This window comes from Phocoena sinus, chromosome 16 (assembly GCF_008692025.1).
Source record: "Phocoena sinus isolate mPhoSin1 chromosome 16, mPhoSin1.pri, whole genome shotgun sequence".
NCBI lineage: Eukaryota > Metazoa > Chordata > Mammalia > Artiodactyla > Phocoenidae > Phocoena > Phocoena sinus.
Genome location: NC_045778.1, coordinates 54975417 through 54998161, shown reverse-complemented (window position 1 = coordinate 54998161; position 22745 = coordinate 54975417). Strand labels below are relative to the sequence as shown.

Genomic DNA, 22745 nt, shown 5'->3' with positions numbered 1-22745 from the left:
CGAGTGATGCCAAGCAACTGCACCTCGTTCTGGGGTGGCGACGACAGCAGAATAACAACAGTAACGCTTGGTACTGATGTCACGCTGCTCCGCACGATGCCCAGAGGCACTGCACAGGATCATTCAAAAGCCTTTGCTGTCCCCCTGGCTTGTGTTCCAGCTGGGTTGGCAATGGGGAAACACCACCAAAAAAGTCAACATTAGAACTGGGGAAATCTGGTGTCCTGGGTTCCACTCCAAAATTCAAAGAAGAAACTTTCAGCTCTGCTGCTGACACGCTGTGTGAGTGTTAAATAGGTCCTCCCCTTCATGTATTAGCTTTACCACTTATGAAGTGGGAATATTAAGAGCTCCATTTCCCTTGTGAAATGAGGGGGTAGAGGAGGTAATTCCTGATCTCTTAAGCAATGCACATAGATCCTGCCCTCAGTCAATAGGTCCCTGGTTCAACTTTCGAGTCCCTTGAAGGTGACACAGGTATAGGCACACCCTGAAGAAGGCAGCTCCTCCCATCAGACACAAGGGAAATGCAGTCTTCTGGTACAGGAAACTCAAAAGGGGTGAAGAAGCAAGAAAGGGTAATATGCAAAATTGAACTGGTGCAGGCAGCTCACTAAAACCAACCATTTGGGGTTTTGACCTGAGGATTCTTTGTCCCCTCCTGTCCCCCTGCCGCCGGGGAGGAAATGCAGATGTGAAGGCAGGTCTGTCATCTCTTAGCCAGGCTTTTGGGCTCAGAAGCTGGATGGCTGCACCACGTAGCAACAGCAGCCAGCCGCCTTCTCTCCCCTAAAACTGGTTCAGGCTCGTCTCCAAGCCTCTAGGGAAGTGGTTTCAGGACTTTCAGTCCATGGGAAGGGGAAACCCCAGCTGAGGTCCCGGGAGCAACCCTGGCACTAGTGCCAACAAGTGGTGCGGACAGCTTCGGGACTCCGATGGGGAAGATTGACACGCCAGGGGTGAAATGAGCTCCAGTGAGGAGCCCCTCTCTTCCCCCCGGCCACTTCGCCCCTCCCCCACGCCTTCCCTGCGGACCCGATCCGGGAAACCACCCCATCCCATCCTACCCCACCCTCCGTCTTCCTTCCCCGCCCCTAGCTGGGATCTCTTCCCACAGCAGCCGGGCACTGCCTGCGGGCCGGTGCTCGCTCCCTACCTCAGTGGCCATGTTCCGGGGGCGCTGACAGCTCCGAACAGCTGCGGGGCCCGTCGAGGGGGGTTGTCCGCCGTGCTGACTCCGGGAGCAGGTGGGCTGGCGGCAAAGAGATGGGGCCCGGGGCGCTGTCCACGGTGCTGATGCGGACGCCGCAGACCCGTGCGCCCGTGGGCTGCTGGGCGGGCGGGCGCCTAGGTCCTGGAGACGGTCACTGTGCTCTCCGCGGTGCTGATAAGGGCGCCGTGCCGGAGAAGCGAAGCCTCAGCCGAGGCTCTTCCGGGCCCGATCGCTGGTTGCCGCTGCTCCTGCAGGCAGCGTCCCGGTTTATCTTTAACAGGGGCGGCGGGCGTGGGGGCGGCGGGGGGTGGGGGGTGGCGGGGAGGAGGGGCCAGGCGCCTCGGCAGATCGGGTGGGAGAAGCGGCGGCCCCGGACTCCGGCGCCCGCCCGCCGGAGAGGAGCCCCGCCCGCAGCCAGAAGCTCCGCTCCTGCCCGGCCCGGAGGCCCCGCCTCTCCTGCCTGCGCCTCCCCCTAGTAAGAGAGCCAGGACCTCGGCGCTCGCTACCGAGGCCTCCAGGGACTTGCAGACTCGGAGGAGAGAGAGGCAGGACCGTTCTGGGGCAAGACACTCTAGCCTGCCATGGCTGAGGGTCCTCGACTCGTTCGCAGGCCCCCAGGTGCGGGCTCTTTACCTTTCCAACGCCCTTCTTCCCAACCCCTCCCCCATCGTGGCCCAGGCTGCCTCGTCTGCGTTTTTTTCCTCTTCTTTCTCTTCTGTTTCTTTGTGGCCCCCTCTCGAGGCTTGCATGGACGCTCCCTCCTCTCCCCTCTCTCCTTTTCACTGCCTTGAACCCTATTAGCTAGAGGAGGCTGCTGCAGACCGCAGAGAATCATCTCCTTTCTTTAAATATGTACCCTTGTTTCATCCCCAGAGATACCCTGGGGTCCCTTCTTTCAGGGAGCTCCAGAACTGAAGCCAGCCTCTCCTTGCTGCTTTTCCTGGCCCTGCCCCCAACCCTTACTCTTCCCTCTCTCCTCTGAAATCCCAGAGTTGACATACACACCACCATCACCAATTAAAAACCACAAGCAGATGGTGTCAAATGGGGATGCCCACTCTCTAAGGATGGCAGGTCTGGCTCTGGTGCCTCTTTCACATTTTCGACATCACACCTTTCTACCAGATGACCTGTCTGTATGCTTAATAAACAAAAAGGAAATACCAACACAGATGCCCTTTCACACACCCGTACACCCCTTGGTCTCTGAGGGGAAGCTGGGTATGTTCCTCTGCAGCTCACAGCTGCCTAAGGGTCAACAGCGGCAACCCACACACAGGGAGCCATGGGCAGCCAGCAGACCTGGGTCCTGCCTCAGGCAGCGTGACCTTAGGTAAGTACTTCACACCTGACCTTCTTTCTGTAAAATGAGTGTTGGACTTCACTAGACTATTTCTAGGGTTCTTTCTTTTCCTCGACCTTTTATTGTGAAAATTTCAAACATACAGAAACATTGAAAGAACAGTACAATAAACCATACTATCCACCTAGCTTCAACAGTTGTTAACATTTTGTCACATTTGCTTGATAGATAGATACAGAAACATAGAGATATATTTGGCTAGATTATTAGAAAGTAAGTGACAGACATTGTGAGGGTTTATTCTTAAATACTTCACCACGTATCTCCTAAGAATAAGGGCATTCTTCTACCTAATCACAATACTATTATCACATTTTTTTCATTATTGCAAACACAAGATTTACTGGAAATTATCAGTGTTACCGAAGATAGCCACAAAGATGATACTCACACTAGCCACAGCATGTTGAAAGACTTTTCTTTAGTGTTGCACATCTTCTCATATGTATGGTCCACAGAAGCAGAAAAGTCCATATTTTATCTATAAACCTATAGATATGTATTTTCAAATTTTATCTATAGCTTTAAAGGGAGAGAAGTTTCTATTTTGATGCCACCATTTTGTTTCACATGATCAAAACTGTTGACAGGAAAGCTCCCACTCTCATGCTTAATATCCTGGTCCTGGCTTACCTACAGTCTTCCAAGTTTTCTCACTCAGAGACATCAACTTGCTGGCCTTATGGAAATATTGTTTTCCAGCACAAAATACAGCCACCCTGGTCTCTGATAGGCTTGATATGCTCATTATTTCTCCAACCTGCTCTTGGGGGAATCTCCACAGAGCTGGCTTTTATAAGATTCTTCAGATTTCTTATAAGCAGTATTTACATTCATGTATAGTGGTATTCCTCAGGTTTTCCTTCCACGTGACTTTTGCTCAATGCTCTTCATTTTCTTGCTATAGATATATTTGGTCATACCAGATTTTTCACAGCTTCCCTTAGTGTCTTTTTCACTATCGTCATCATTGGGCTACCAAGTCCAGCATTCACTTTGCAACCTTCAAATATTTTTCCTCAGGGTGGAAATTTCTCATGCTTGATCACAACCCAAAGATAGTTTGGTCCATCTTTTAGGGTTTCATAGCCAGAGCTACACACAATGCAGAGTAGAGAGCCAGGAATGTATGTTCCCTTTTCCTCCAAGCCAATGACCCACATACATCTTAGCAAAACCTATTATCACACTTTTAAAGATTCCATATCATCTGATATTCTAGGATAGCTTATTGCCCTTAAAACACATTAATAGCAATGACCCCTCAGAACTTCCCCCAGAACATCTCATTTTTAATAGCTAACATTTATTGAGCACCTGTGTGCCAGACCATATCCTACATGCTCTACATGTATTATCTTATATAAGACTCACAATTACTCTTTGAACTAAAGGCTATTATTATCCTTTTATTATTCCCACTTTACCAATGAGGAAACTGAGTGAGTTAACTAAGGTCGTGCGGCCTGTGAGGAACAGAGGCAGGACTCAGGCACCGGCAGTCAAGCTCCAGAGCGTGTGTGGTTCATCCTCCCAGCTGAACCGCCTCCCTCCAGCACACTGTAGACTATAAATTGGCAGAATAGACCCACATCTCCAGCTGCCCATTTCACAGATAAACACACTGAGTCCCCAAGGATAATGACATGCCAAAGAAGTTAAAGGCAGATTTTCTTTTCACCTTATAGTTCGGCAAATGATTTGGCACCAAGGAGCAACCTGAAAATATCTGTGGATCCCATGGTGGTCTCTGGTAATAAATAAATGCACATCTGATGATCTCCATGTACACCGCTCCCAGTTCCTCACACGTGGTTTTGATCATATTAATTAGACAACCATCTGGAAACCACTCTTCACTTGAAGCCAAGACATCTGGATGAGTGCATTCAACCAATCCGTTCATTCTATGTATATTTGTTAAACACCTACTATGTATCAGGCACTTTTCTAGGAGCTTGGGATACAGCAACGACTAAATGCACAAAGACTTTGTTCTTATTGAACGTATATTAGTGGGGTAACAATCAATAACAGATTAGCAAATAGTATAAAATATGTCAAGTTGTAATCATCACTAAGAAGTAAAGTAAAGCGTGGTAATGAGAGAGAGAGACGGGGGGAGGGGGTATTTCAGAAAAAAATAGGGCAAGTTTTTTTGTTAAGGTGAAATTTGGGCAGAGGCCTGAAGGAAGTGGGAGAATTTAACATGCAGGTATCTGAGGGAAGAGTGACGAAGCTTAGAGGACAGACTACAAGGGCTCCGAGAAAGGAGCGGGCTTGGTGTGTTCAAAGAATAGCAGGGAGACCAGTTTAGCTAGACTGGAGTGGGCCAGGGGAAGAGAGATGGGAGCTGAAATCAGAAAGGTAGCAGGAGCCAGGTTTTATATGACGTGTAGGCCCTCATAAGGATTTTGGATTCCACTAAGAAAGTGAGATGGCAAGCCTTACAAGATTTAGAGTAGAAGTGTGGTATTATCTAATTGCAGTTTTTAGACGATTACTCTGGATGCGAGGGTTGGCAGGGGGGCAAGGATAGAAGCAGTGAAGCCAGTTAGGAGGCTGTTAGAGTTGTCCAGGCAAGATACGGTGGTGGCTTAGATTAGGGTAGGAGCAGTGGGGTGAGAAGTGGCCAGACTCTAGATACAACTTGGAGGTAACGCTGAAAGGACCTGTAGATAGATTGAGGTTGCAGCATGAAAGAGAGTTAAAGATGATTCCGAGTTTTGAAGTCTCAGCCACTGGAAGAAAGGAGTTGCTATTTACTGAGGGAGGAAGACTAAGGGCTGAGTAGGAATGGGGAATACAGAGTTTGCATGTGCTTAGTTGATTTAAGTTGGAAGTTTGATATGCACGTTATACACCTTAGTAGAGTAGGAAGTTGGGGTTCAGGGGAGAGGTAGAGGGCTGGAAATATAACTTCAGGAGTCATCAGTATGTGAATGGTATTTAAAACCATGGGTCTAGATGAAATTATCTAGGAAGTGACTATAGCTAGAAAAAAATGTTTAAGAACTGATCCTGATGTAAATTGATACAGCCACTATGGAGAACAGTATGGAAGTTCCTTAAAAAACTAAAAATAGTATTACCATATGACCCAGCAATCCCACTACTGGGCATATATATATACCCTGAGAAAACCATAATTCAAAAAGAGACATGTACCACAATGTTCATTGCAGCTCTATTTACAATAGCCAGGACATGGAAGCAACTTAAATGTCCATCAACAGATGAATGGATAAAGAAGATGTGGCACATATATACAATGCAATATTACTCAGCCATAAAAAGGAACGAAACTGAGTTATTTGTAATGAGGTGGATGGACCTAGAGTCTGTCATACAGAGTGAAGTAAGTCAGAAAGAGAAAAACAAATACTGTATGCTAACGCATATATATGGAATCTTAAAAAAAAATGGTTCTCATGAACTAGGGGCAGGACAGGAATAAAGATGCAGACGTAGAGAATGGACCTGAGGACACGGAGAGGGGGAAGGGTAAGCTGGGACGAAGTGAGAGAGTAGCATTGACATATATACACTAACAAATGTAAAATAAATAGCTAGTGGGAAGCAGCTGCATAGCACAGGGAGATCAGCTCAGTGCTTTGTGACCACCTAGAGGGACATGTCCCTCTAGGGACAAATTTTTAGAAAGGTATAACCTTCCAAGAATGAACCAGGAAGAAACAGAAAATATGAACAGACCAATCACAAGTAATGAAATTAAAACTGTGATTAAAAATCTTCCAACAAACAAAAGCCCAGGACCAGATGGCTTCACAGGTGAATTCTATCAAACATTTAGAGAAGAGCTAACCCCCATCCTTCTCAAACTCTTCCAAAAATTGCAGAGGAAGGAACACTCTCAAACTCATTCTATGAGGCCACCATCACCCTGACACCAAAACCAGACAAAGATACTACACAAAAAGAAAATTACAGACCAATATCACTGATGAATATAGATGCAAAACACCTCCACAAAATACTAGCAAACAGAATCCAACAACACATTAAAAGGATCAAACACCATGATCAAGTAGGATTTATCCCAGGGATGCAAGGATTCTTCAATATACATAAATCAATCAATGTGATAAACCATATTAACAAACTGAAGAATAAAAACCATATGATCATGTCAACAGATGCAGAAAAAGCTTTTGACAAAATTCAACACCCATTTACGATAAAAAAAACTCTCCGGAAAATGGGCATAGAGGGAACCTACCTCAACATAATAAAGGCCATATACGACAAACCCACAGCAAACATCATTCTCAATGGTGAAAAACTGAAAGCATTTCCTCTAAGATCAGGAACAAGACAAGGATGTCCACTCTCACCACTATTATTCAACATAGTTTTGGAAGTCCAAGCCACGGCAATCAGAGAAGAAAAAGAAAGAAAAGGAATACAAATTGGAAAAGAAGAAGTAAAACTGTCACTGTTTGCAGATGACATGATACTATACATAGAGAATTCTAAAGATGCCACCAGAAAACTACTAGAGCTAATTAATGAATTTGGTAAAGTTGCAGGATACAAAATTAATGCACAGAAATCTCTTGCATTCTTATACACTAATGATGAAAAGTCTGAAAGAGGAATTAAGGAAACATTCCCATTTACCATTGCAACAAAAAGAATAAAATACCTAGGAATAAACCTACCTAAGGAGGTAAAAGACCTGTACTCAGAAAACTATAAGACACTGATGAAAGAATTAAAGATGATACCAACAGATGGAGAGATATACCATGTTCTTGGATTGGAAGAATCAATATTGTGAAATGACTATACTACAAAAAGCAATCTACAGATTCAATGCTATCCCTATCAAATTACCAATGGCATTTTTTACAGAACTGGAACAAAAAATCTTAAAATTTATATGGAGACACAAAAGACCCTGAATAGCCAAAGCAGTCGTGAGGGGAAAAACAGAGCTGGAGGAATCAGACTCCCTGTCTTCAGACCATACTACAAAGCTACAGTAATCAAGAAAATATGGTACTGGCACAAAAACAGAAACACAGATCAATGGAACAAGATAGAAAGCCCAGAGACAAACCCACGCACCTATGGTCAACTAATCTATGACAAAGGAGGCAAGGATATACAATGGAGAAAAGAGAGTCTCTTCAATAAGTGGTGCTGGGAAAACTGGACAGCTACATGTAAAAGAATGAAATTAGAACACTCCCTCACACCATACACAAAAATAAACTCAAAATGGATTAAAGACCTAAATGTAAGACCGGACACTATAAAATCTTAAAGGAAAACATAGGAAGAACACTCTTTGACATAAATCACAGCAAGATCTTTTTTGATCCACCTCCTAGAGTAATGCAAATAAAAACAAAATTAAACAAATGGGACCTACTGAAACTTAAAAGCTTTTGCACAGCAAAGGAGACTACAAACAAGACGAAAAGACAACCCTCAGAATGGGAGAAAATATTTACAAACGAAATAACGGACAAAGGATTAATCTCCAAAATATATAAACAGCTCATGCAGCTCAATATTAAAAAAATAAACAACCCAATCCAAAAGTGGGCAGAAGACCTAAATAGACATTTCTCCAAAGGAGACATAAAGACTGCCAACAAACACATGAAAGAATGCTCAACATCACTAATTATTAGAGAAGTGCAAATCAAAACTACAATGAGGTATCACCTCACACCAGTTAGAATGGGCATCATCAGAAAATCTACAAACAACAAATGCTGGAGAGCGTGTGGAGGAAAGGGAACCCTCTTGCTCTGTTGGTGGGAATGTAAATTGATACAGCCACTATGGAGAACAGTATGGAGGTTCCTTAAAAAACTAAAAATTGAATTACCATATGACCCAGCAATCCCACTACTGGACATATACCCTGAGAAAACCATAATTCAAGAAGACACATGCACCCCAAAGTTCATTGCAGCACTATTTATAATAGCCAGGTCATGGAAGCAGCCTAAATGCTCATCGACAGACAAATGGATAAATAAGATGTGGTACATATATACAATGGAATATTACTCAGCCATAGAAAGGAATGAAATTGGGTCATTTGTAGAGATGTGGATGCATCTAGAGACTGTCATACAGAGTGAAGTAAGTCAGAAAGAGAAAAACAAATATTGTATATTAATGCATATATGTGGAAACTAGAAAAATGGTACAGATGGACCAGTTTGCAGGGCAGAAATAGAGACACTGATGTAGAGAACAAACATATGGACACCAAGGGGGGAAAGTGGTGGCGGTGGTGGTGGTGTGATGAATTGGGAGATTGGGATTGACATGTATACACTAATATGTATAAAATAGATAACTAATAAGAACCTGCTGTATAGCACAGGGAACTCCACTGTACAGTGGAAACTAACACAACATTGTAAAGCAACTCTACCCCAATTTAAAAATATAGGGGCTTCCCTGGTGGCGCAGTGGTTGAGAGTCCGCCTGCCGATGCAGGGGACACGGGTTCGTGCCCCGGTCTGGGAGGATCCCACATGCCGCGGAGCGGCTGGGCCCGTGAGCCATGGCCGCTGAGCCTGCGCGTCCGGAGCCTGTCCTCCGCAACGGGAGAGGCCACAACAGTGAGAGGCCCGCGTAACGCATAAAAAAAAAAAAAAAAAAAAAAAAAAAAAAAATATATATATATCTACAGTGTCGTTCCATGTATATAAAGTTCCAAAACATGCAAAAACTAAAACAACATTACTTAGGTCTATAAACATAAGCAGAAAACCATTAAGAAAAGAAAAAAAAAAGATATACACAAAATTCCAGAAGGTGGTTTAGCTCCAGGGCAGGGAAGGGAGACTGCATATGGGAAGGCAGCGTTCTTATCCTTAAATTGAGTGGTGAGTACACAGGTGTTCGCTGTACTCTTATTCTTTATACTTTACACATATTCCAGAAATATTCTTGTTGTGCCTGCTGACTAATTAATTAAAACAATTTAAAGATCGGAAAGAACAGAGAATCAAGGGGAGATGAAGGGATGTGAGCCAGCCCACAATGAGGGCAGAAGCCCCTCCCCTCCCATCAGCATTTAGAACATGCAGAGCTCAGACAAGTGGGCTTGTTAAGGCTGAAGTCTGATCAGTTCTGTCTGAGTGTCTGCTGGAATGGGGAGAGTCCCACAGTTGAGAGGAGAAGGGATTGAGGACAGAGGTAGGATGGGAAAAGAGCCAAGGGGTTGAGATGTTTTTCCTTGAGGAACTAGGGGTGAAAATAAGAATAAGAATTGCTCCCCATATGGAGAACCAGTGCCAGTACCAGGCACTGCTGTTTTCCATGGATTTCATCAAAGCCTCCTAGAAGTTTGTACAGGGAGAGTTACTAGTTCCATCCCACCAAAGAGAAGGCATAGGCTTAACTACGTTAAGCTACATGCTCAGGTCACACAGTGAGTCTGTGGGAAAGGCAGGTACTTGCAATAATGCGTAAAGCCCTCCAGGTCTCGGTTGCCTCACCCCTCCAACCTCAGCTCATGCCACGCTGGCCATCCATCCATCTCTCCCCTTCGCTGGGTCTTTCCTGCGTGGAACTTTGCACATCCTGTCCTTTCTTCCAGAAACCCACCTTCCCACATCTTTCCTTTGCAGGGTCCTTCCCACCTTCAGGTCTCAGCTTCAGTGCTCCCGCTCAGAGGCCCTCCTGGACCATCCACTCCAGGTGGCCCCTCTTACTCTCCTTCCCTGGACTCTGCACTTGGCCTCCTTGCACTTCACCTGTTCACATCTATCTGTCGCTTTGCTTATTTATTGTCACTCCAATGCACTAGAACATAAGCTTCTTGAGGGTAGGGATGACGTGCCTCTTGTTTACCATAGTATCCCCAGTGCCTAGCCCTAGGCCTGGCATGTAGCAGGTGCTTAATAAATGTCTGATGAATGACTAAAAAGCTGGACCAGGGTGGTGAGAGGAGGCTGAGAGAGGAGACATGGAGACGGACTCAAACCTATGTCCCTGCTCAGAGAGGGCTCCATCCATCCTCTGTGCCCAGGAGGGCATTTGGGAAGCCCCCTCTGCCTTCAGACTGGTATCTGGGCAGCCCTGGGTGTCCAGGAAGGGAAGAGGGAAGACCTTCCAGATGGTCCTGTTACTGGCAGCCTGGGTCCAACTCTTGCCCAGTGGGGACGCCCCTGCCTCTGTCTGTTTCTAATGAGATCTTTCCCGATTGTGGAATTAGGTTCTTGGCATTGGGTTCTTGGCATCCACTGTTCCAGAAAGATACTCTGAAACTGGAGGATATTCAGAGATGAAATATCTGAAACAATGCAGGAACAGGGGAAATGGATTAATTATAACAGATGAAAAGACCCACATTCTGGACTTTGCCAAGCTAAGTGGAATAGGTTCATTACATGCAAGACCTTAAGGGGGTGAAGGCCTACAAGGGAGGCACTGCCGGTGACATGAGAGAGTGTGATTATGTGAAACGGAATCAAAGGAATCCCTGGGGATTTTAGGCTCAGTGGCAGGAACCCCTTCCTCCCAGTGAAAGCTCTGCAGTTGGCAGCATTTTTCTAATGAAAGGAGTGGGGTGCCACCCTAACAGCATAAGCCCATCTTAAGCCAAGCCCAGGAGCCTCTACAAGCATGATGGCCTCATTATAGAAGGCTGGGGTCAGGTGTTAGAGGGGAAGAGGCCATCTGATGGCAGTGTGGAGTGATGGCTGCTTGCACAGGCTCTGTGGTCAGAGACTAGATTCCAGTCCCAGTGTCCTGGCTGGTGGAAAGAGCACTGGATGAGGAGTCAGGAAGCCCAGCTTTGAGTCCCAGCTCAGTGTCCTCCAGCTGTGTGACATTTGACAGCTCACAGTCCTTCTAGGGACCTCGGGCTCTTCGTCATTTAAAAAAGGAGGGAGGGCCTCATGACCCTAAGGGCTCTCCTAGGCCTGACACCTGAGATATGTAAATTCTCCTGTCTTACAGCTACTCATATATGTCTAGATTTCTCTCCCTCATCAGAGTCATTTTACACACAAAGCCAAGGGAAATTGGAATCTGGAAGAGGTTTCTGTGAAACTGAAGTCACTGTCAGAAGAATACCCCCAACACAATGAGCAGGGATTCCCTCGGGGGTACCTCATCAGGGGCCCTGTGGTCGGGCAGAAAGAGAAAGCTGGAAGGACCAGGGGAGGTGGCCCCCTCTGGCCCTGTGACCCCAGTTCTGCACTGAGATCCACAGCCAGACAGAAGCCTGGCCCAGTGGAGTGACCAAGTGACCATGGTACCTTCCTCCCAGGCTTGGACTCAGCCCAGTAATATAGAAGGAGTGGGGATGCACAAAGGGCAGGAGGTTTTGCAAACTCCTCAGAATGGGGTTCCAGCTGGATGTGAGGACTGCAGCTGGAGCCCTGCTCCCAGGATCTAAATCAGGCCATGCAGGCTCCTGGGCTCCCAGGCACTGGGCTGCTTGCGGAACCAGGGAAATTCCTCTGAAATGAGCCATCCACCCGCCCCCATGCTCACTGAGTTTCCTGGAAGAGAGGAAGCCCCAGAGCAAATGGAGGGGGCTGTGTTTTGAAATAAGTGGGGAAGCCTGCAGAGAGGGATGAGGCTGTCAGCTAGAAGCCTACAGCTTCTGGGCTCCTGCTGAAGAGACAGAAAGGACGGGAGGAAATGTCTTTCCAAAGAAGCAAGGCAAGCTCGGAGGCCCCAGTCATGGGCTGGCCATACCCAGCAGGGGAAGGTTACCCCAACCCACCCTCCATGCTCCAGAGATGATAATATAAAAATGACATGTATTAACGGGCACCAGTTGTGAGCTAGATGCTGGGATACCGCAGGGCACAAAACAGACAAAAAGCCCTGCCCTCATGAGGCGTATATTCTAATGGGTGACAAACAATAAACAATAAAAATACATAGTATGTTAGAAGGTGATAAATACAGAGAAGGGATATAAAGGAGGGAAGGGAGATGAGGAGTGCTGGCGTGGGTGAGGGGAGACAGACAGTCTGTGATTTCAGACAGCTTAGCCAAAGACCTCACTGAGGAGGTGACACTTGAGTAAAGACATAAAGGAGGCTAGGGAGTGAGCCCTGTGGAAACCTGAGGAGAAGCATTCCAGTAAAAAGAAGCAGCAAGTGCAAAGGCCCTGGGGCAGGAGTAACTTGATACATTCAAGGCATAGCAAAGAGGCCAGTTTGGCTCAAGCAGAGTGACGGACATGTGTGGAGACAGGTTAGGGGAAGGTCAGGTCATATAGGGGCTGGAAGACTAGTACAAGGGCTGTGGCTTTGGGGGAGTCCCTGAGTCTTGTGAGTAGAGGAGGGACATGATCTGCCAAGTTTTAACAGCATTACTCTTGCTGCTGTGTTAAGAATAAACCAAAGGCGAACTAGGAAGCCCAGTTATTATTATTACCATCATCGTCATCAACAACAACCACCACAAGAGTAACACCAGTTACTGAACCTGTGTCAGGCCCAGTACCACCCATTTTATTTTCATTATCTAGTTAAAATCTCACAACAACCCTGTACCAAGAGAAGGCCTTAATTTTCCCATTTTACATCTGAGGAGACAGGCTCAGCCAAAGTCAGAAAGTCACACAGACACATGCCCTCCCCAGTCTGGCCCCGCTCACCTGTCCAGCCCTGTCTCTCAAAGCCCCACTTCTTACCTACCCCCGTCTCCAGCCCCATAGAGCTGCTCCCAGTTTCCCCAACTCCACACACCCTTCCAGGCCTCTGAGCCTCTTGCCTATGCTCTTCCAGCTGCCTGGAACTCTCTCTTTTTTTTTTTTATAAATGTATTTATTTTTGGCTGTGTTGGGTCTTCGTTGCTGAGCACAGGCTTTCTCTAGTTGCGGCGAGCAGGGGCTATTCTTTGTTGTGGTGCGCGGGCTTCTCTTGCTGCAGAGCATGGGCTCTAGGAGCATGGGCTTCAGTAGTTGTGGCATGCGGGCTCAGTAGTTGTGGCTCTCAGGCTCTAGAGTGCAGGCTCAGTAGTTGTGGCGCACAGGCTTAGTTGCTCCACAGCATGTATATGGGATCTTCCCGGACCAGGGCTCGAACCCATATCCCCTGCATTGGCAGGCAGATTCTTAACCACTGCGCCACCAGAACTCTCTTTTCCCACTCCTAACAGCCACGCAAATTCCACATCATGCTCTGAGAGACAGCTGCAGCCCCACCTCCCTGATTGCCTCCAGCACAGAGGTCATGCCCTCCTCCCCAGAAATACCAGGTGTTGCAAAAATCCTGCAGCTGGCCTCCCAGGCACCGTGTGAGCTCAAGGCCAGGGACCAGCGCGCCTTCGCCTCCATTTCCCCAGCAATCAGTCCTGCAACGAAGCAGACCTCAGTTTCAAACCCTGCAGACATTGTATTGGGTTATCCTAGGATATTTCGAATTTATCTAGGGAAGTTTTATTCTAAATCACATTTCCTTCATGCATGTTAACTTACATGCTCGTACCCTGACCTTGGGTAGATACTGGCAGAATCTTGGGCTGATGGGTGCATCACGCTTTAGGAGAATGACGCTCCCTCAGAAGAGGAGGCGCACGATGTGTGCTTTAGAATCAGCGGGACCCGAGTTCAAATCCTTCTCTGCCTCTCACCAGCTGTGTATCCGTGAGCACATCATTTAATCTGGGCCTTGCTATCGTCATCTGCAAACTGTGGCAAAGAGTATCTTCTTGTATGGGTTGTGTGAGAGCTGGAAACAGCGCAATGCAATGCCTGGCCCTAGGCGTGCCCTCTGGAGATGAATGAATGCCTCCTTGCCACCCCATCCCTAATCCAGGTCTGTCTTCAGAAGCGTCCTGCACATTAATACTTGGCCACTGTGCTCTTGGGAGGCCTCATACTCTTTGGGACTTTCACAGTAATTAACTGGGAATCCCTCTTCTGGACGTAGGTCGAGCTCTGAGGTGCAGCCTATGGCTTCCCCAGCCCTGGTCCCTCATCTCAGAGCCCCTACCAGGCATGGCCCCCAAGTCTGCCCCCACTGCCTGAGCACACCTACATATTTACCCCTTCCCTCCCCACCAACTGTCCTGACTCTGTTCCTGCAAGGCCTTCCTGCCTGATCGGCTGAGCCAGTCACACTTCCAGCAGACCCTGGGAAATTAAAAAGCGGGGGCAGGAATCCGTTGGGAAGTAAGAAGGAGGAGAGACTCCACAGCAACAAAACAGGTCAGAACAACGTTTGATGCCAGAAACTAGACAAATACCCAGCTCCTGGTCTTTTGAGGTATTACAACACATCAGATCAGGGAGGACTTGAAAGTCCACCCCCCTCACTTTACAAATGAGAGACCCAGAGAGGATAAGTGACAAGCTCAAAGTCACACAGCAAGTGACGGGGTGTAAGGAGTCTGATCAGGGCTGTGGACTTGCCTGTAGCCACATTCTTCCTAATGCACCAGGCTTCCCCTTGTCAGGGGCTGGGTTTGCACTGGACTAGCCTAGCTGACAGAGCAAAGCGTCTTGTTGAAGGCCCTCTGTTCTGTTTCCCTCAATAGATCCTGTCAAGCATGATGCCTGACATTTGTTTCTTCAATGGCCTCCAAGGGGGCCGAGTCCATCGATTAAGACCACATTCACTGTCTCCTGAGGTTGCTGCTTGACCTTCCTCTACTGTCACTGTGTCAGTAGTTGCAAAGCGCTCAAAACCTACACGGCACGATACATTTAGGGTAAGGGGGCTGGGATATATTTAGCCCCAACCTTCTGAGGTCAGCACCATAGCATCACAGAACTGTAGGGCCCACATGGGGACGACAGAGCTCAGAGACTCCTAGCCGCCACCCCTGGGAGTCCCACTCAGTAGGGGCGACGGTGGGAGGGGGGACTGGGGATCTGTATTATTAACAAACTCCTTCAGGGATCCAGATTCCCTGCCACACTGGGAACTACTGAACTACAGCCCTTCACTCCGTGGGGAATCCGTCCCTCCACACCCTTACATTAGAGCATTCATTCAGGGACAGGGAGCTCACTACCTCACAAGTTAGAAAGGTTCTTGCAGTAAGAGCACAGGATACGCCGAGCTGACATTAGCCTTCCAGGTCCTAGCTGGCCTTCTGTGGTGACACAAGTCAAATGTCTCTTCTCCCTCAGGGACAATAATCAGGCTCTATCTGAGCACACCCTTCAGACCCTGCTTCCCCCCAACCCAGGTGGCTGTCCTTGGGTTGAAGGCTCCCAGTGTCCACCTGCCCTGACTAGCGAGAGATTCTCCTTGTCCAGCACACGGGGCTCCAGGTGTGGGTCACTGCCCCTCCTCTTGCCCCCCAGTCCCCCTCACACTCATCTTGTGATGCACGAATGTCTAGCCACTCATCCACACCTACAATGTGCCAGACACAGAATCAAAAACGGAACTGCTGGACAGGACCTTAGCACTCACCTAGCTCAACCCTCTCATTTTACCAGACTCAGAGAGGGGGAGTGACCTGTCCTGGGTCACCCAGCGAGTTTAGCCCATACTGGCTCAATTTGTCCATCCAGAAATTCCCCAGTGCACCTCACAGAAGGCAGGGGTGCTAACCACATCATAGCTGAGCAGAAGACTCCTTGGGGCCTCAGAATCGCTGCAGGGCCGATCTCCAGACGTTGACAATCCCCTCCCCCAGCATCCTTGGCCCTGGCTCCCGACCAGAGTGGGGCTGCTCTACCCTGACATCTAGGAAGCCCTGGGGCCCTCAGTGCCTGCCACCTGCTCACAGAGCGTTGGGGGCACAGGGGCGGACAGCCCACATCCCTCCTCCCCACCAGGTTATTTATAAAGTGTTCTGGGATGAGTCAGGCACACAGCTGCCCAGCACCGGCAGAGACCGTTCCCTCAGAAATGCTATAAACGAACCTGGGCTCTGGAATCCCACGCCGACCCTTAATAGCGCCTCACAGGAACGTTGAGGCAGGAAGCTGGGACCAGCAGGGGTCTGTGGGGCTGTCGTGATGCCCCCATTAGTGGTCTGAGCCTCGAGCAGGAACATGAGCCCTGGCAGGCTAGTCTTGTGGGAACAGATGGAGGAACCGCAGGCAGGGGAAGAAGGGCCTTGACCAGACACCCTCCCTGCACAGATCACATGCCCCTTTCCAGCCAGTGAGCCCCCCTGCACCTTCCCAAACCAGACTGACAGACAGACAAGCCCAAGAAGACTGCTCCCACCCCCGTGCCCCCCAGGCACTGGCTCTCCCACCTCCATTCCTGTGTGTAAGGCTCTCCACCTCCGCCAACAGACCAGCTATTTTTAACTCTGGAAAGGGAGCCGGAGCCTCCAACACCCTCCTTGCTTCCTGCTCCTGGCGGCACTCTAATTACTTCCTCAGCGGGGTGCTGCCTGCCATGGGCACCCTGGCCGGGGCACCATAAATAATTGCCCCTGCCTTACACCCAGCTCCCCACGAGGCCGACCCAGGTGCCCACGCAGGGAGCGTGACCAGCCAGGGCCTGACCCCCGAGCAGATGCACGTCCTTTTATGAGCCTGAGCTGAGGGCACAGGGGGTCTTTGGAACCCACCCTCTTCTCTGCAGCCTCAGCCACAGCCCTGGAGGGGCCACTTGTGTGTCTGGCACACTCCGAGCGAGTAGGGATGGCAACAGATGAATAAGCGCTGTCCACCCTCGAGGGAGGCAAACACTTAAACAACTTATTATGCAAGAGAGAGGAATGAAATAAGTGCTAAATTAAGATACAAGCTGTGCCCAGGGCCTTCAGGCCCTCAATCCTTCTTCCCTACTTTATTTTTCTATTATAAAGCAATTCACATTCCTTTTTTAAAAAAAAAAATTGTAAATGCAGATAACAAAAGGAAATTTATAATACATTCATTATCCTGCCACCCAAGGACACAGCCTTGTGCACACCTGAGGGCCAGACTTTTTTTAAACAGGGCAAGGTCAGACCTCAGATCTGAGGGTCCCAGGGACCCTCAGCCTGGCTCCAAGACAGTCACTGGAACAATCAAAATTTACAAGAAATGAACAGAAAGATTTCAAAGCAAGATAATACAGAGAGTAGTACATGTTTATGTAAAAATGAAAATTCAAAAACTACATAAATGTCTTGAAAACTTTTGGAAGGATACAAACCAAAGGGTTAACACTGGTCAGCCACAGGGACAGGAGTAGGACAGGGGGTGGGGAACAGATTAAAAAACTTTTTTCTTCTAGAAATTTCTTTATTTGAATTGTTATAATAATCACATATTTTGATTAAAAATTTTTTTATAATTTTAACTCCTTGAAAACTTTTTAAAAATTGCTCAATAAATAATTTCCAAATGTTCTATAGTGTTGTATCATCTCTGCACTTAGAATAACATGATCTTAACACCAAAGGGAGGTACAACTGCTGTGGAAAACAGTCTGGCAGTTTCTCAAAAGTTAAACATAGAGTTTCCATGTGACCCAGCAACTCCACTCCTAGGCATGTGCTCAAAATAATTTAGAACAGGTATTCAAGCAGATATTCGTTCACGAATGTGCATAACAGTACAATCCCCAACAGCCAGAATGTGGAAACAACCCAAACGTCATTAACGGACAAACTGGCCTACCAGTACAATGGAATATTACTCAGCCATCAAAGGGATTAAGTACTGATTCACTAGACGACTTTATGTTGTAATGTTAAAACATTATGTTAAGTGAAAGGAGCCAGACATAAAAAGGTCACGTATTGTATGATTCTTTTTGTATGAGATAACTAGGACAGGCAAATCCACAGAGGGGGAGAGCAGATTTGTGGTTGCCAGGGGATGTGGAGAGGAAGGGGAAGGGAAGTGATAACTGAAGGTACAGGGGTGCTTCCAGGGTGATGAAAACGTTGTGAAACAGAAAAGTGGCGGCTGCAAACACTAAGCGCGCTAAGTGCCCTGAACCGTGTGCTTTGAATCGGTTCGTCGTGTTATGAATTTCTCCTCGATAAAAAAAAAAAAAAGACCGGCTTCCCTGGTGGCGCAGTGGCTGAGAGTCCGCCTGCCGTTGCAGAGCACAGGCTCCGGACGCGCAGGCTCAGCAGCCATGGCTCACGGGCCCAGCCGCTCCGCGGCACGTGGGATCTTCCCGGACCGGAGCACGATCCCGTGTCCCCTGCATCGGCAGGCGGACTCTCAACCCCTGCGCCACCAGGGAAGCCCCTTACTTTTCTTTTTAGCCAAGCATCTGCTGGGGTTACCAAAGCTTCTGGGGTCCGTGGAACTAAGACTCAGTCCGGGTCTGTCTCTCCTGCAGCTGAGGAAAGCCCCTTGTTACCATAGATTCCAGTAGCTACCGTAGATTCAGGTCTAAGAAGTGCTGGTCCAGGCACCTTTTTTAAAAAAAATTTATTTATTTATTTATTTATTTATTTATTTATTTTTGGCTGCGTTGGGTCTTCATTGCTGAGCACGGGCTTTCTCTAGTTGCGGCGAGCGGGGGCTACTATTTGTTCCGGTGCACGGGTTTCTCATCGCAGTGGCTTCTCTTGTTGCGGAGCACGGGCTCTAGGCATGCGGGGTCAGTAGTTGTGGCTCGCGGGCTCTAGAGCGCAGGCTCAGTAGTTGTGGCGCACGGGCTTAGTTGCTCCGTAGCATGTGAGATCTTCCCGGACCAGAGCTCGAACCCGTGTCCCCTGCATTGGCAGGTGGATTCTTAACCACTGCGCCACCAGGGAAGCCCTCCAGGCACCACTGCACTGATGTTTCTGGGCCCCAGCTACTCCTGCCTGCCCTGCACTGCCCACCTCGGAGCTGCTGTGTGGTATTTCCTTTTTTCCCTTGAGAACCAAATAGTTCCAACACAGCTGCTGGGCTCTTTATAAGGATTCAGGTAGTCCAATTTCTAATAATTAAGGTCCAGTGACACCCGTATCATGTTTTACAGCGTACAAGGCATTTTCCCAGCTATTACCCCACTTGGTTCTTACCAAAATCCAATGAGGCAAGGATCACCGTTTCCTATATTATAGACGTAGATTAGGTATAGATATACAAATACAGATCACCCAGGTAATATTCTTTGCTCTGAAGTCTACTTTGTCTGATATTAACATAGCCATTCCAGCTTTCTTTTCACTAGTGTCAGCATGGTATATCTTTCCCCATCCTTTTCTATTGCACATATTTATGTCTTTATATTTAAAGTGTGTTTCTTGGAAACAATCAGCAAAGTGAAAATGCAACCCATGGGGTAGGAGAAAATATTTGTAAACCATATATCTGAATATCCAAAATATATGATAATCTCTACATTTAATGTGATTACGGATATGGTTAGGCTTGAGTCTCTCATCTTGCTTTGTTTTCTATTTTTTAGTCCCTTTTCCCACCTTCTTTTGGATTGGATATTTTTGATGATTCTGTTTTCTCTCCTTCACTAGCTGACTAACCCTAACCTTCTACTATCTGAGTGGTTGCCTTATCGTTTATAAGATACATCTTGACCTTATCACAGTCTAACTTCAAGTGATATCATACCACTGCACATGGCGTATAAGAAACTTACAACAGTATATTTCCATCTCTGCCTTCCTGGCCTCCTTCCCCTCCCCTGTGCCATGACATAGCAACTCTCACAAGGAAGTAAACAGAGAATCACTGAGCTCTCTGGGGTCACTGAACTTTGTGGCCTGATGTCGAGCGTCTTGAAAACCATTGTTTCATGTATTTGGTCTGTTTGCTTTTTTGTTTCAGGTGGAAGGGAAAATCCAATCCCTGTTACTCCATCTTAGATGGAAGCAAACTCCTCAGTATATCTATGAGGACACCAGGACTCAGGGCTAAGCCCCTTGTCCAAGGCGAGGTAGCCACTAAGTGGTCAGGTGGGACTCCAGCCAGATCTCTAGACACCAGGCCTGGTGTTCTCCTCCCTGCTTCATTGCTTCTGCAGGAACCACCCTGAGAAAGCAGAAAGAGTTTGCGGCAGAAGACAGCAGACTTTGCCACCACTGCAAAAAAGCTGCTCACAGCATTGTCATCAGCTTTAGAAGCCAGTGTGATGATTATTTTGCAGAAAGTTACCCATTAAATAGCAACTTTCAGCATCTTTCAAGCCTCACCTTAAATGCTCGCTCTGCATCTTCAGAAGCCTCTGTGGCACAGTTTTTGTGTGTTTACTGTCTGTCTGCCAAGGATGCTGGGAGAAGTTCCCCACAATATGATGTGTCTGATTGAGCTGTCTCCCCCACTACCCTTCCGTAAGTATTTTCTGGTTGAATCCAATAACCTAACTGGTAGAATTACAGCAACTCTGGTATGTGCCTGCGTGCATGTGTGAATCCATGCATGTGTGTGTGTGTGTGTGTGTGTGTGTGTGTGTGTGTATGTGTTGACTTTGAGGCAAGAAGCGGGGTGTTCCCTCTTTTTATCACACTACTTGACTTGCTTTAGGTCCAGGGACCTATTTAGCTTAAAGGTGAGGGACTGAGAGAGAAGAAACTTTCCTTAAAATCACTTGGGGCACCTAGCTTAGACAAGACTCTGCCCAGACTCTGATGGGAGAGAAGAAGCCAGAAGAGCCTTCACTCCTCCCCACCCTCTGTCCTGCGGCAGAGAGGAGCTGGGGGCTCAGTTCTTTGCCAAGCCTCCTCCCCATGCCCCCAGCCAACCCCAGAAATGCTTTGTTTAAGAAATGAGTCTGGGGGCTTCCCTGGTGGCACAGTGGTTGAGAGTCCGCCTGCCGATGCAGGGGACACAGGCTCGTGCCCCGGTCCGGGAAGATCTCACATGCTGCAGAGTGGCTGGGCCCGTGAGCCATGGCCGCTGATCCTGCGCGTCCAGAGCCTGTGCTCCGCAACGGGAGAGGCCACAGCAGTGAGAGGCCCGCGTATCACAAAAAAAAAAAAAAAAAGAAATGAGTCTGAAAGCAGCAGCACGGACTTCCATTCCCACCGGCTACCTGTCACATATCCATTTCATTTGAGGCACTGCCATCCCACAGCGGTGGGACCCGGACGAGTGGTTAACATGGCCAAGACTCAGGTTCCTCACCTGTAAACTGAGCCTGAGAATATCCACCTCCCAGGGCTGGTTGTTAAATAAAAACACGATGTGGGCTTCCCTGGTGGCGCAGTGGTCGGGAGTCCGCCTGCCGATGCAGGGGACACGGGTTCGTGCCCCAGTCCGGGAAGATCCCACATGCCACGGAGCGGCTGGGCCCGTGAGCCTTGGCTGCTGAGGCTGCGCGTCCGGAGCCTGTGCTCCGCAACGGGAGAGGCCACAACAGTGAGAGGCCCGCGTACCGCAAAAAAAAAAAAAAAAAAAACACGATGTGTCTGGCACAGACTGGGAACTAGGCTTTCTTTCCACTCTCCTCATATCCCATCTGCTTTGTTCTAAGTGTTCTTGTACTACCCTTAGAAGTCTGTGTTGAGACTGGTGGTCTGTTGCTCACAATGAAAACCCATGAATGGAAAACCAGTAAACAGCACCCACCCTGCACGGTCTAGATCAGAGGTTCTCACGCTTCAGTGCACACTAGAATCCCCTGGGGAGCTTTTAAAAACCCCAAGAGCAGGCTGCACCCCAAATCAATTAAATCAGAATCTCTGAGGATGGGGACCAGACATCAGGATGTTGTAAAGCTCGCAGGGGTTTCCAACATACAGCCAAGGTTGAGAATGCATGGTCTTGTCCGAGAGACAAGAATGTTCTCGATGTCCTGCTCTCCCATCCTTTGCCTGCGATCCGAGCAAATCTCAGGGGCTCCCTGAGGTGCAGTGACCAGAAGTGCAGGACAGGGACTAGGGGAAGGTGAGTGAGACAACATTTAAGGAGGCTCTCACTCTTAGGTCCCTGCAAGAGTGGGGTGACCACCTCTCGCATTTCGTCCCCTAGGCACCACACCCTTAGGGAGGCACCACCCTCCACTTGCAAGATCCAGAGAACGAGGCCTCCTTACTCACTTCCTGCAGCCTAGCCCCACCCTGGCCACCCCAGCCTACACCTCCCCACCCCCCAGTTGAAGGCTCCAAAGGAAAAGTAATCCAAGGGCCCCGTCCTGCCTCCCCAACTCAGGAAAGCGTATCTCTTTGAACAAATCGCCAAATCCCCCTCCTTCCCTGCCCAGGGCCATGGTTCCAGCCCCCTGGCCAGAGCCCAGCAACTGTCAGGCCACCTGGCCGAGAAGGTGAAGGGGAGACAAGGTGGCCCTTACCTGCCAGCCAGCCACTGTCCCTCTCCCTAGAGTAGGGCCCCTGCCCAGC

The 22745-nt window shown here is 48.2% G+C and overlaps 1 protein-coding gene across 1 annotated transcript in view; it reads right to left on the bottom strand.

Annotated features, from left to right (window-relative positions):
* Positions 1-22745, bottom strand: part of GOLGA7B (golgin A7 family member B) — a 36179-nt gene that overhangs the window by 12669 nt on the left and 765 nt on the right. The window contains exon 2 of the mRNA XM_032607792.1: positions 1157-1461. Coding sequence (XP_032463683.1) covers positions 1157-1168 — 12 coding nt within the window. The 5' untranslated portion in view covers positions 1169-1461. The remainder of the gene's footprint in view (positions 1-1156; positions 1462-22745) is intronic.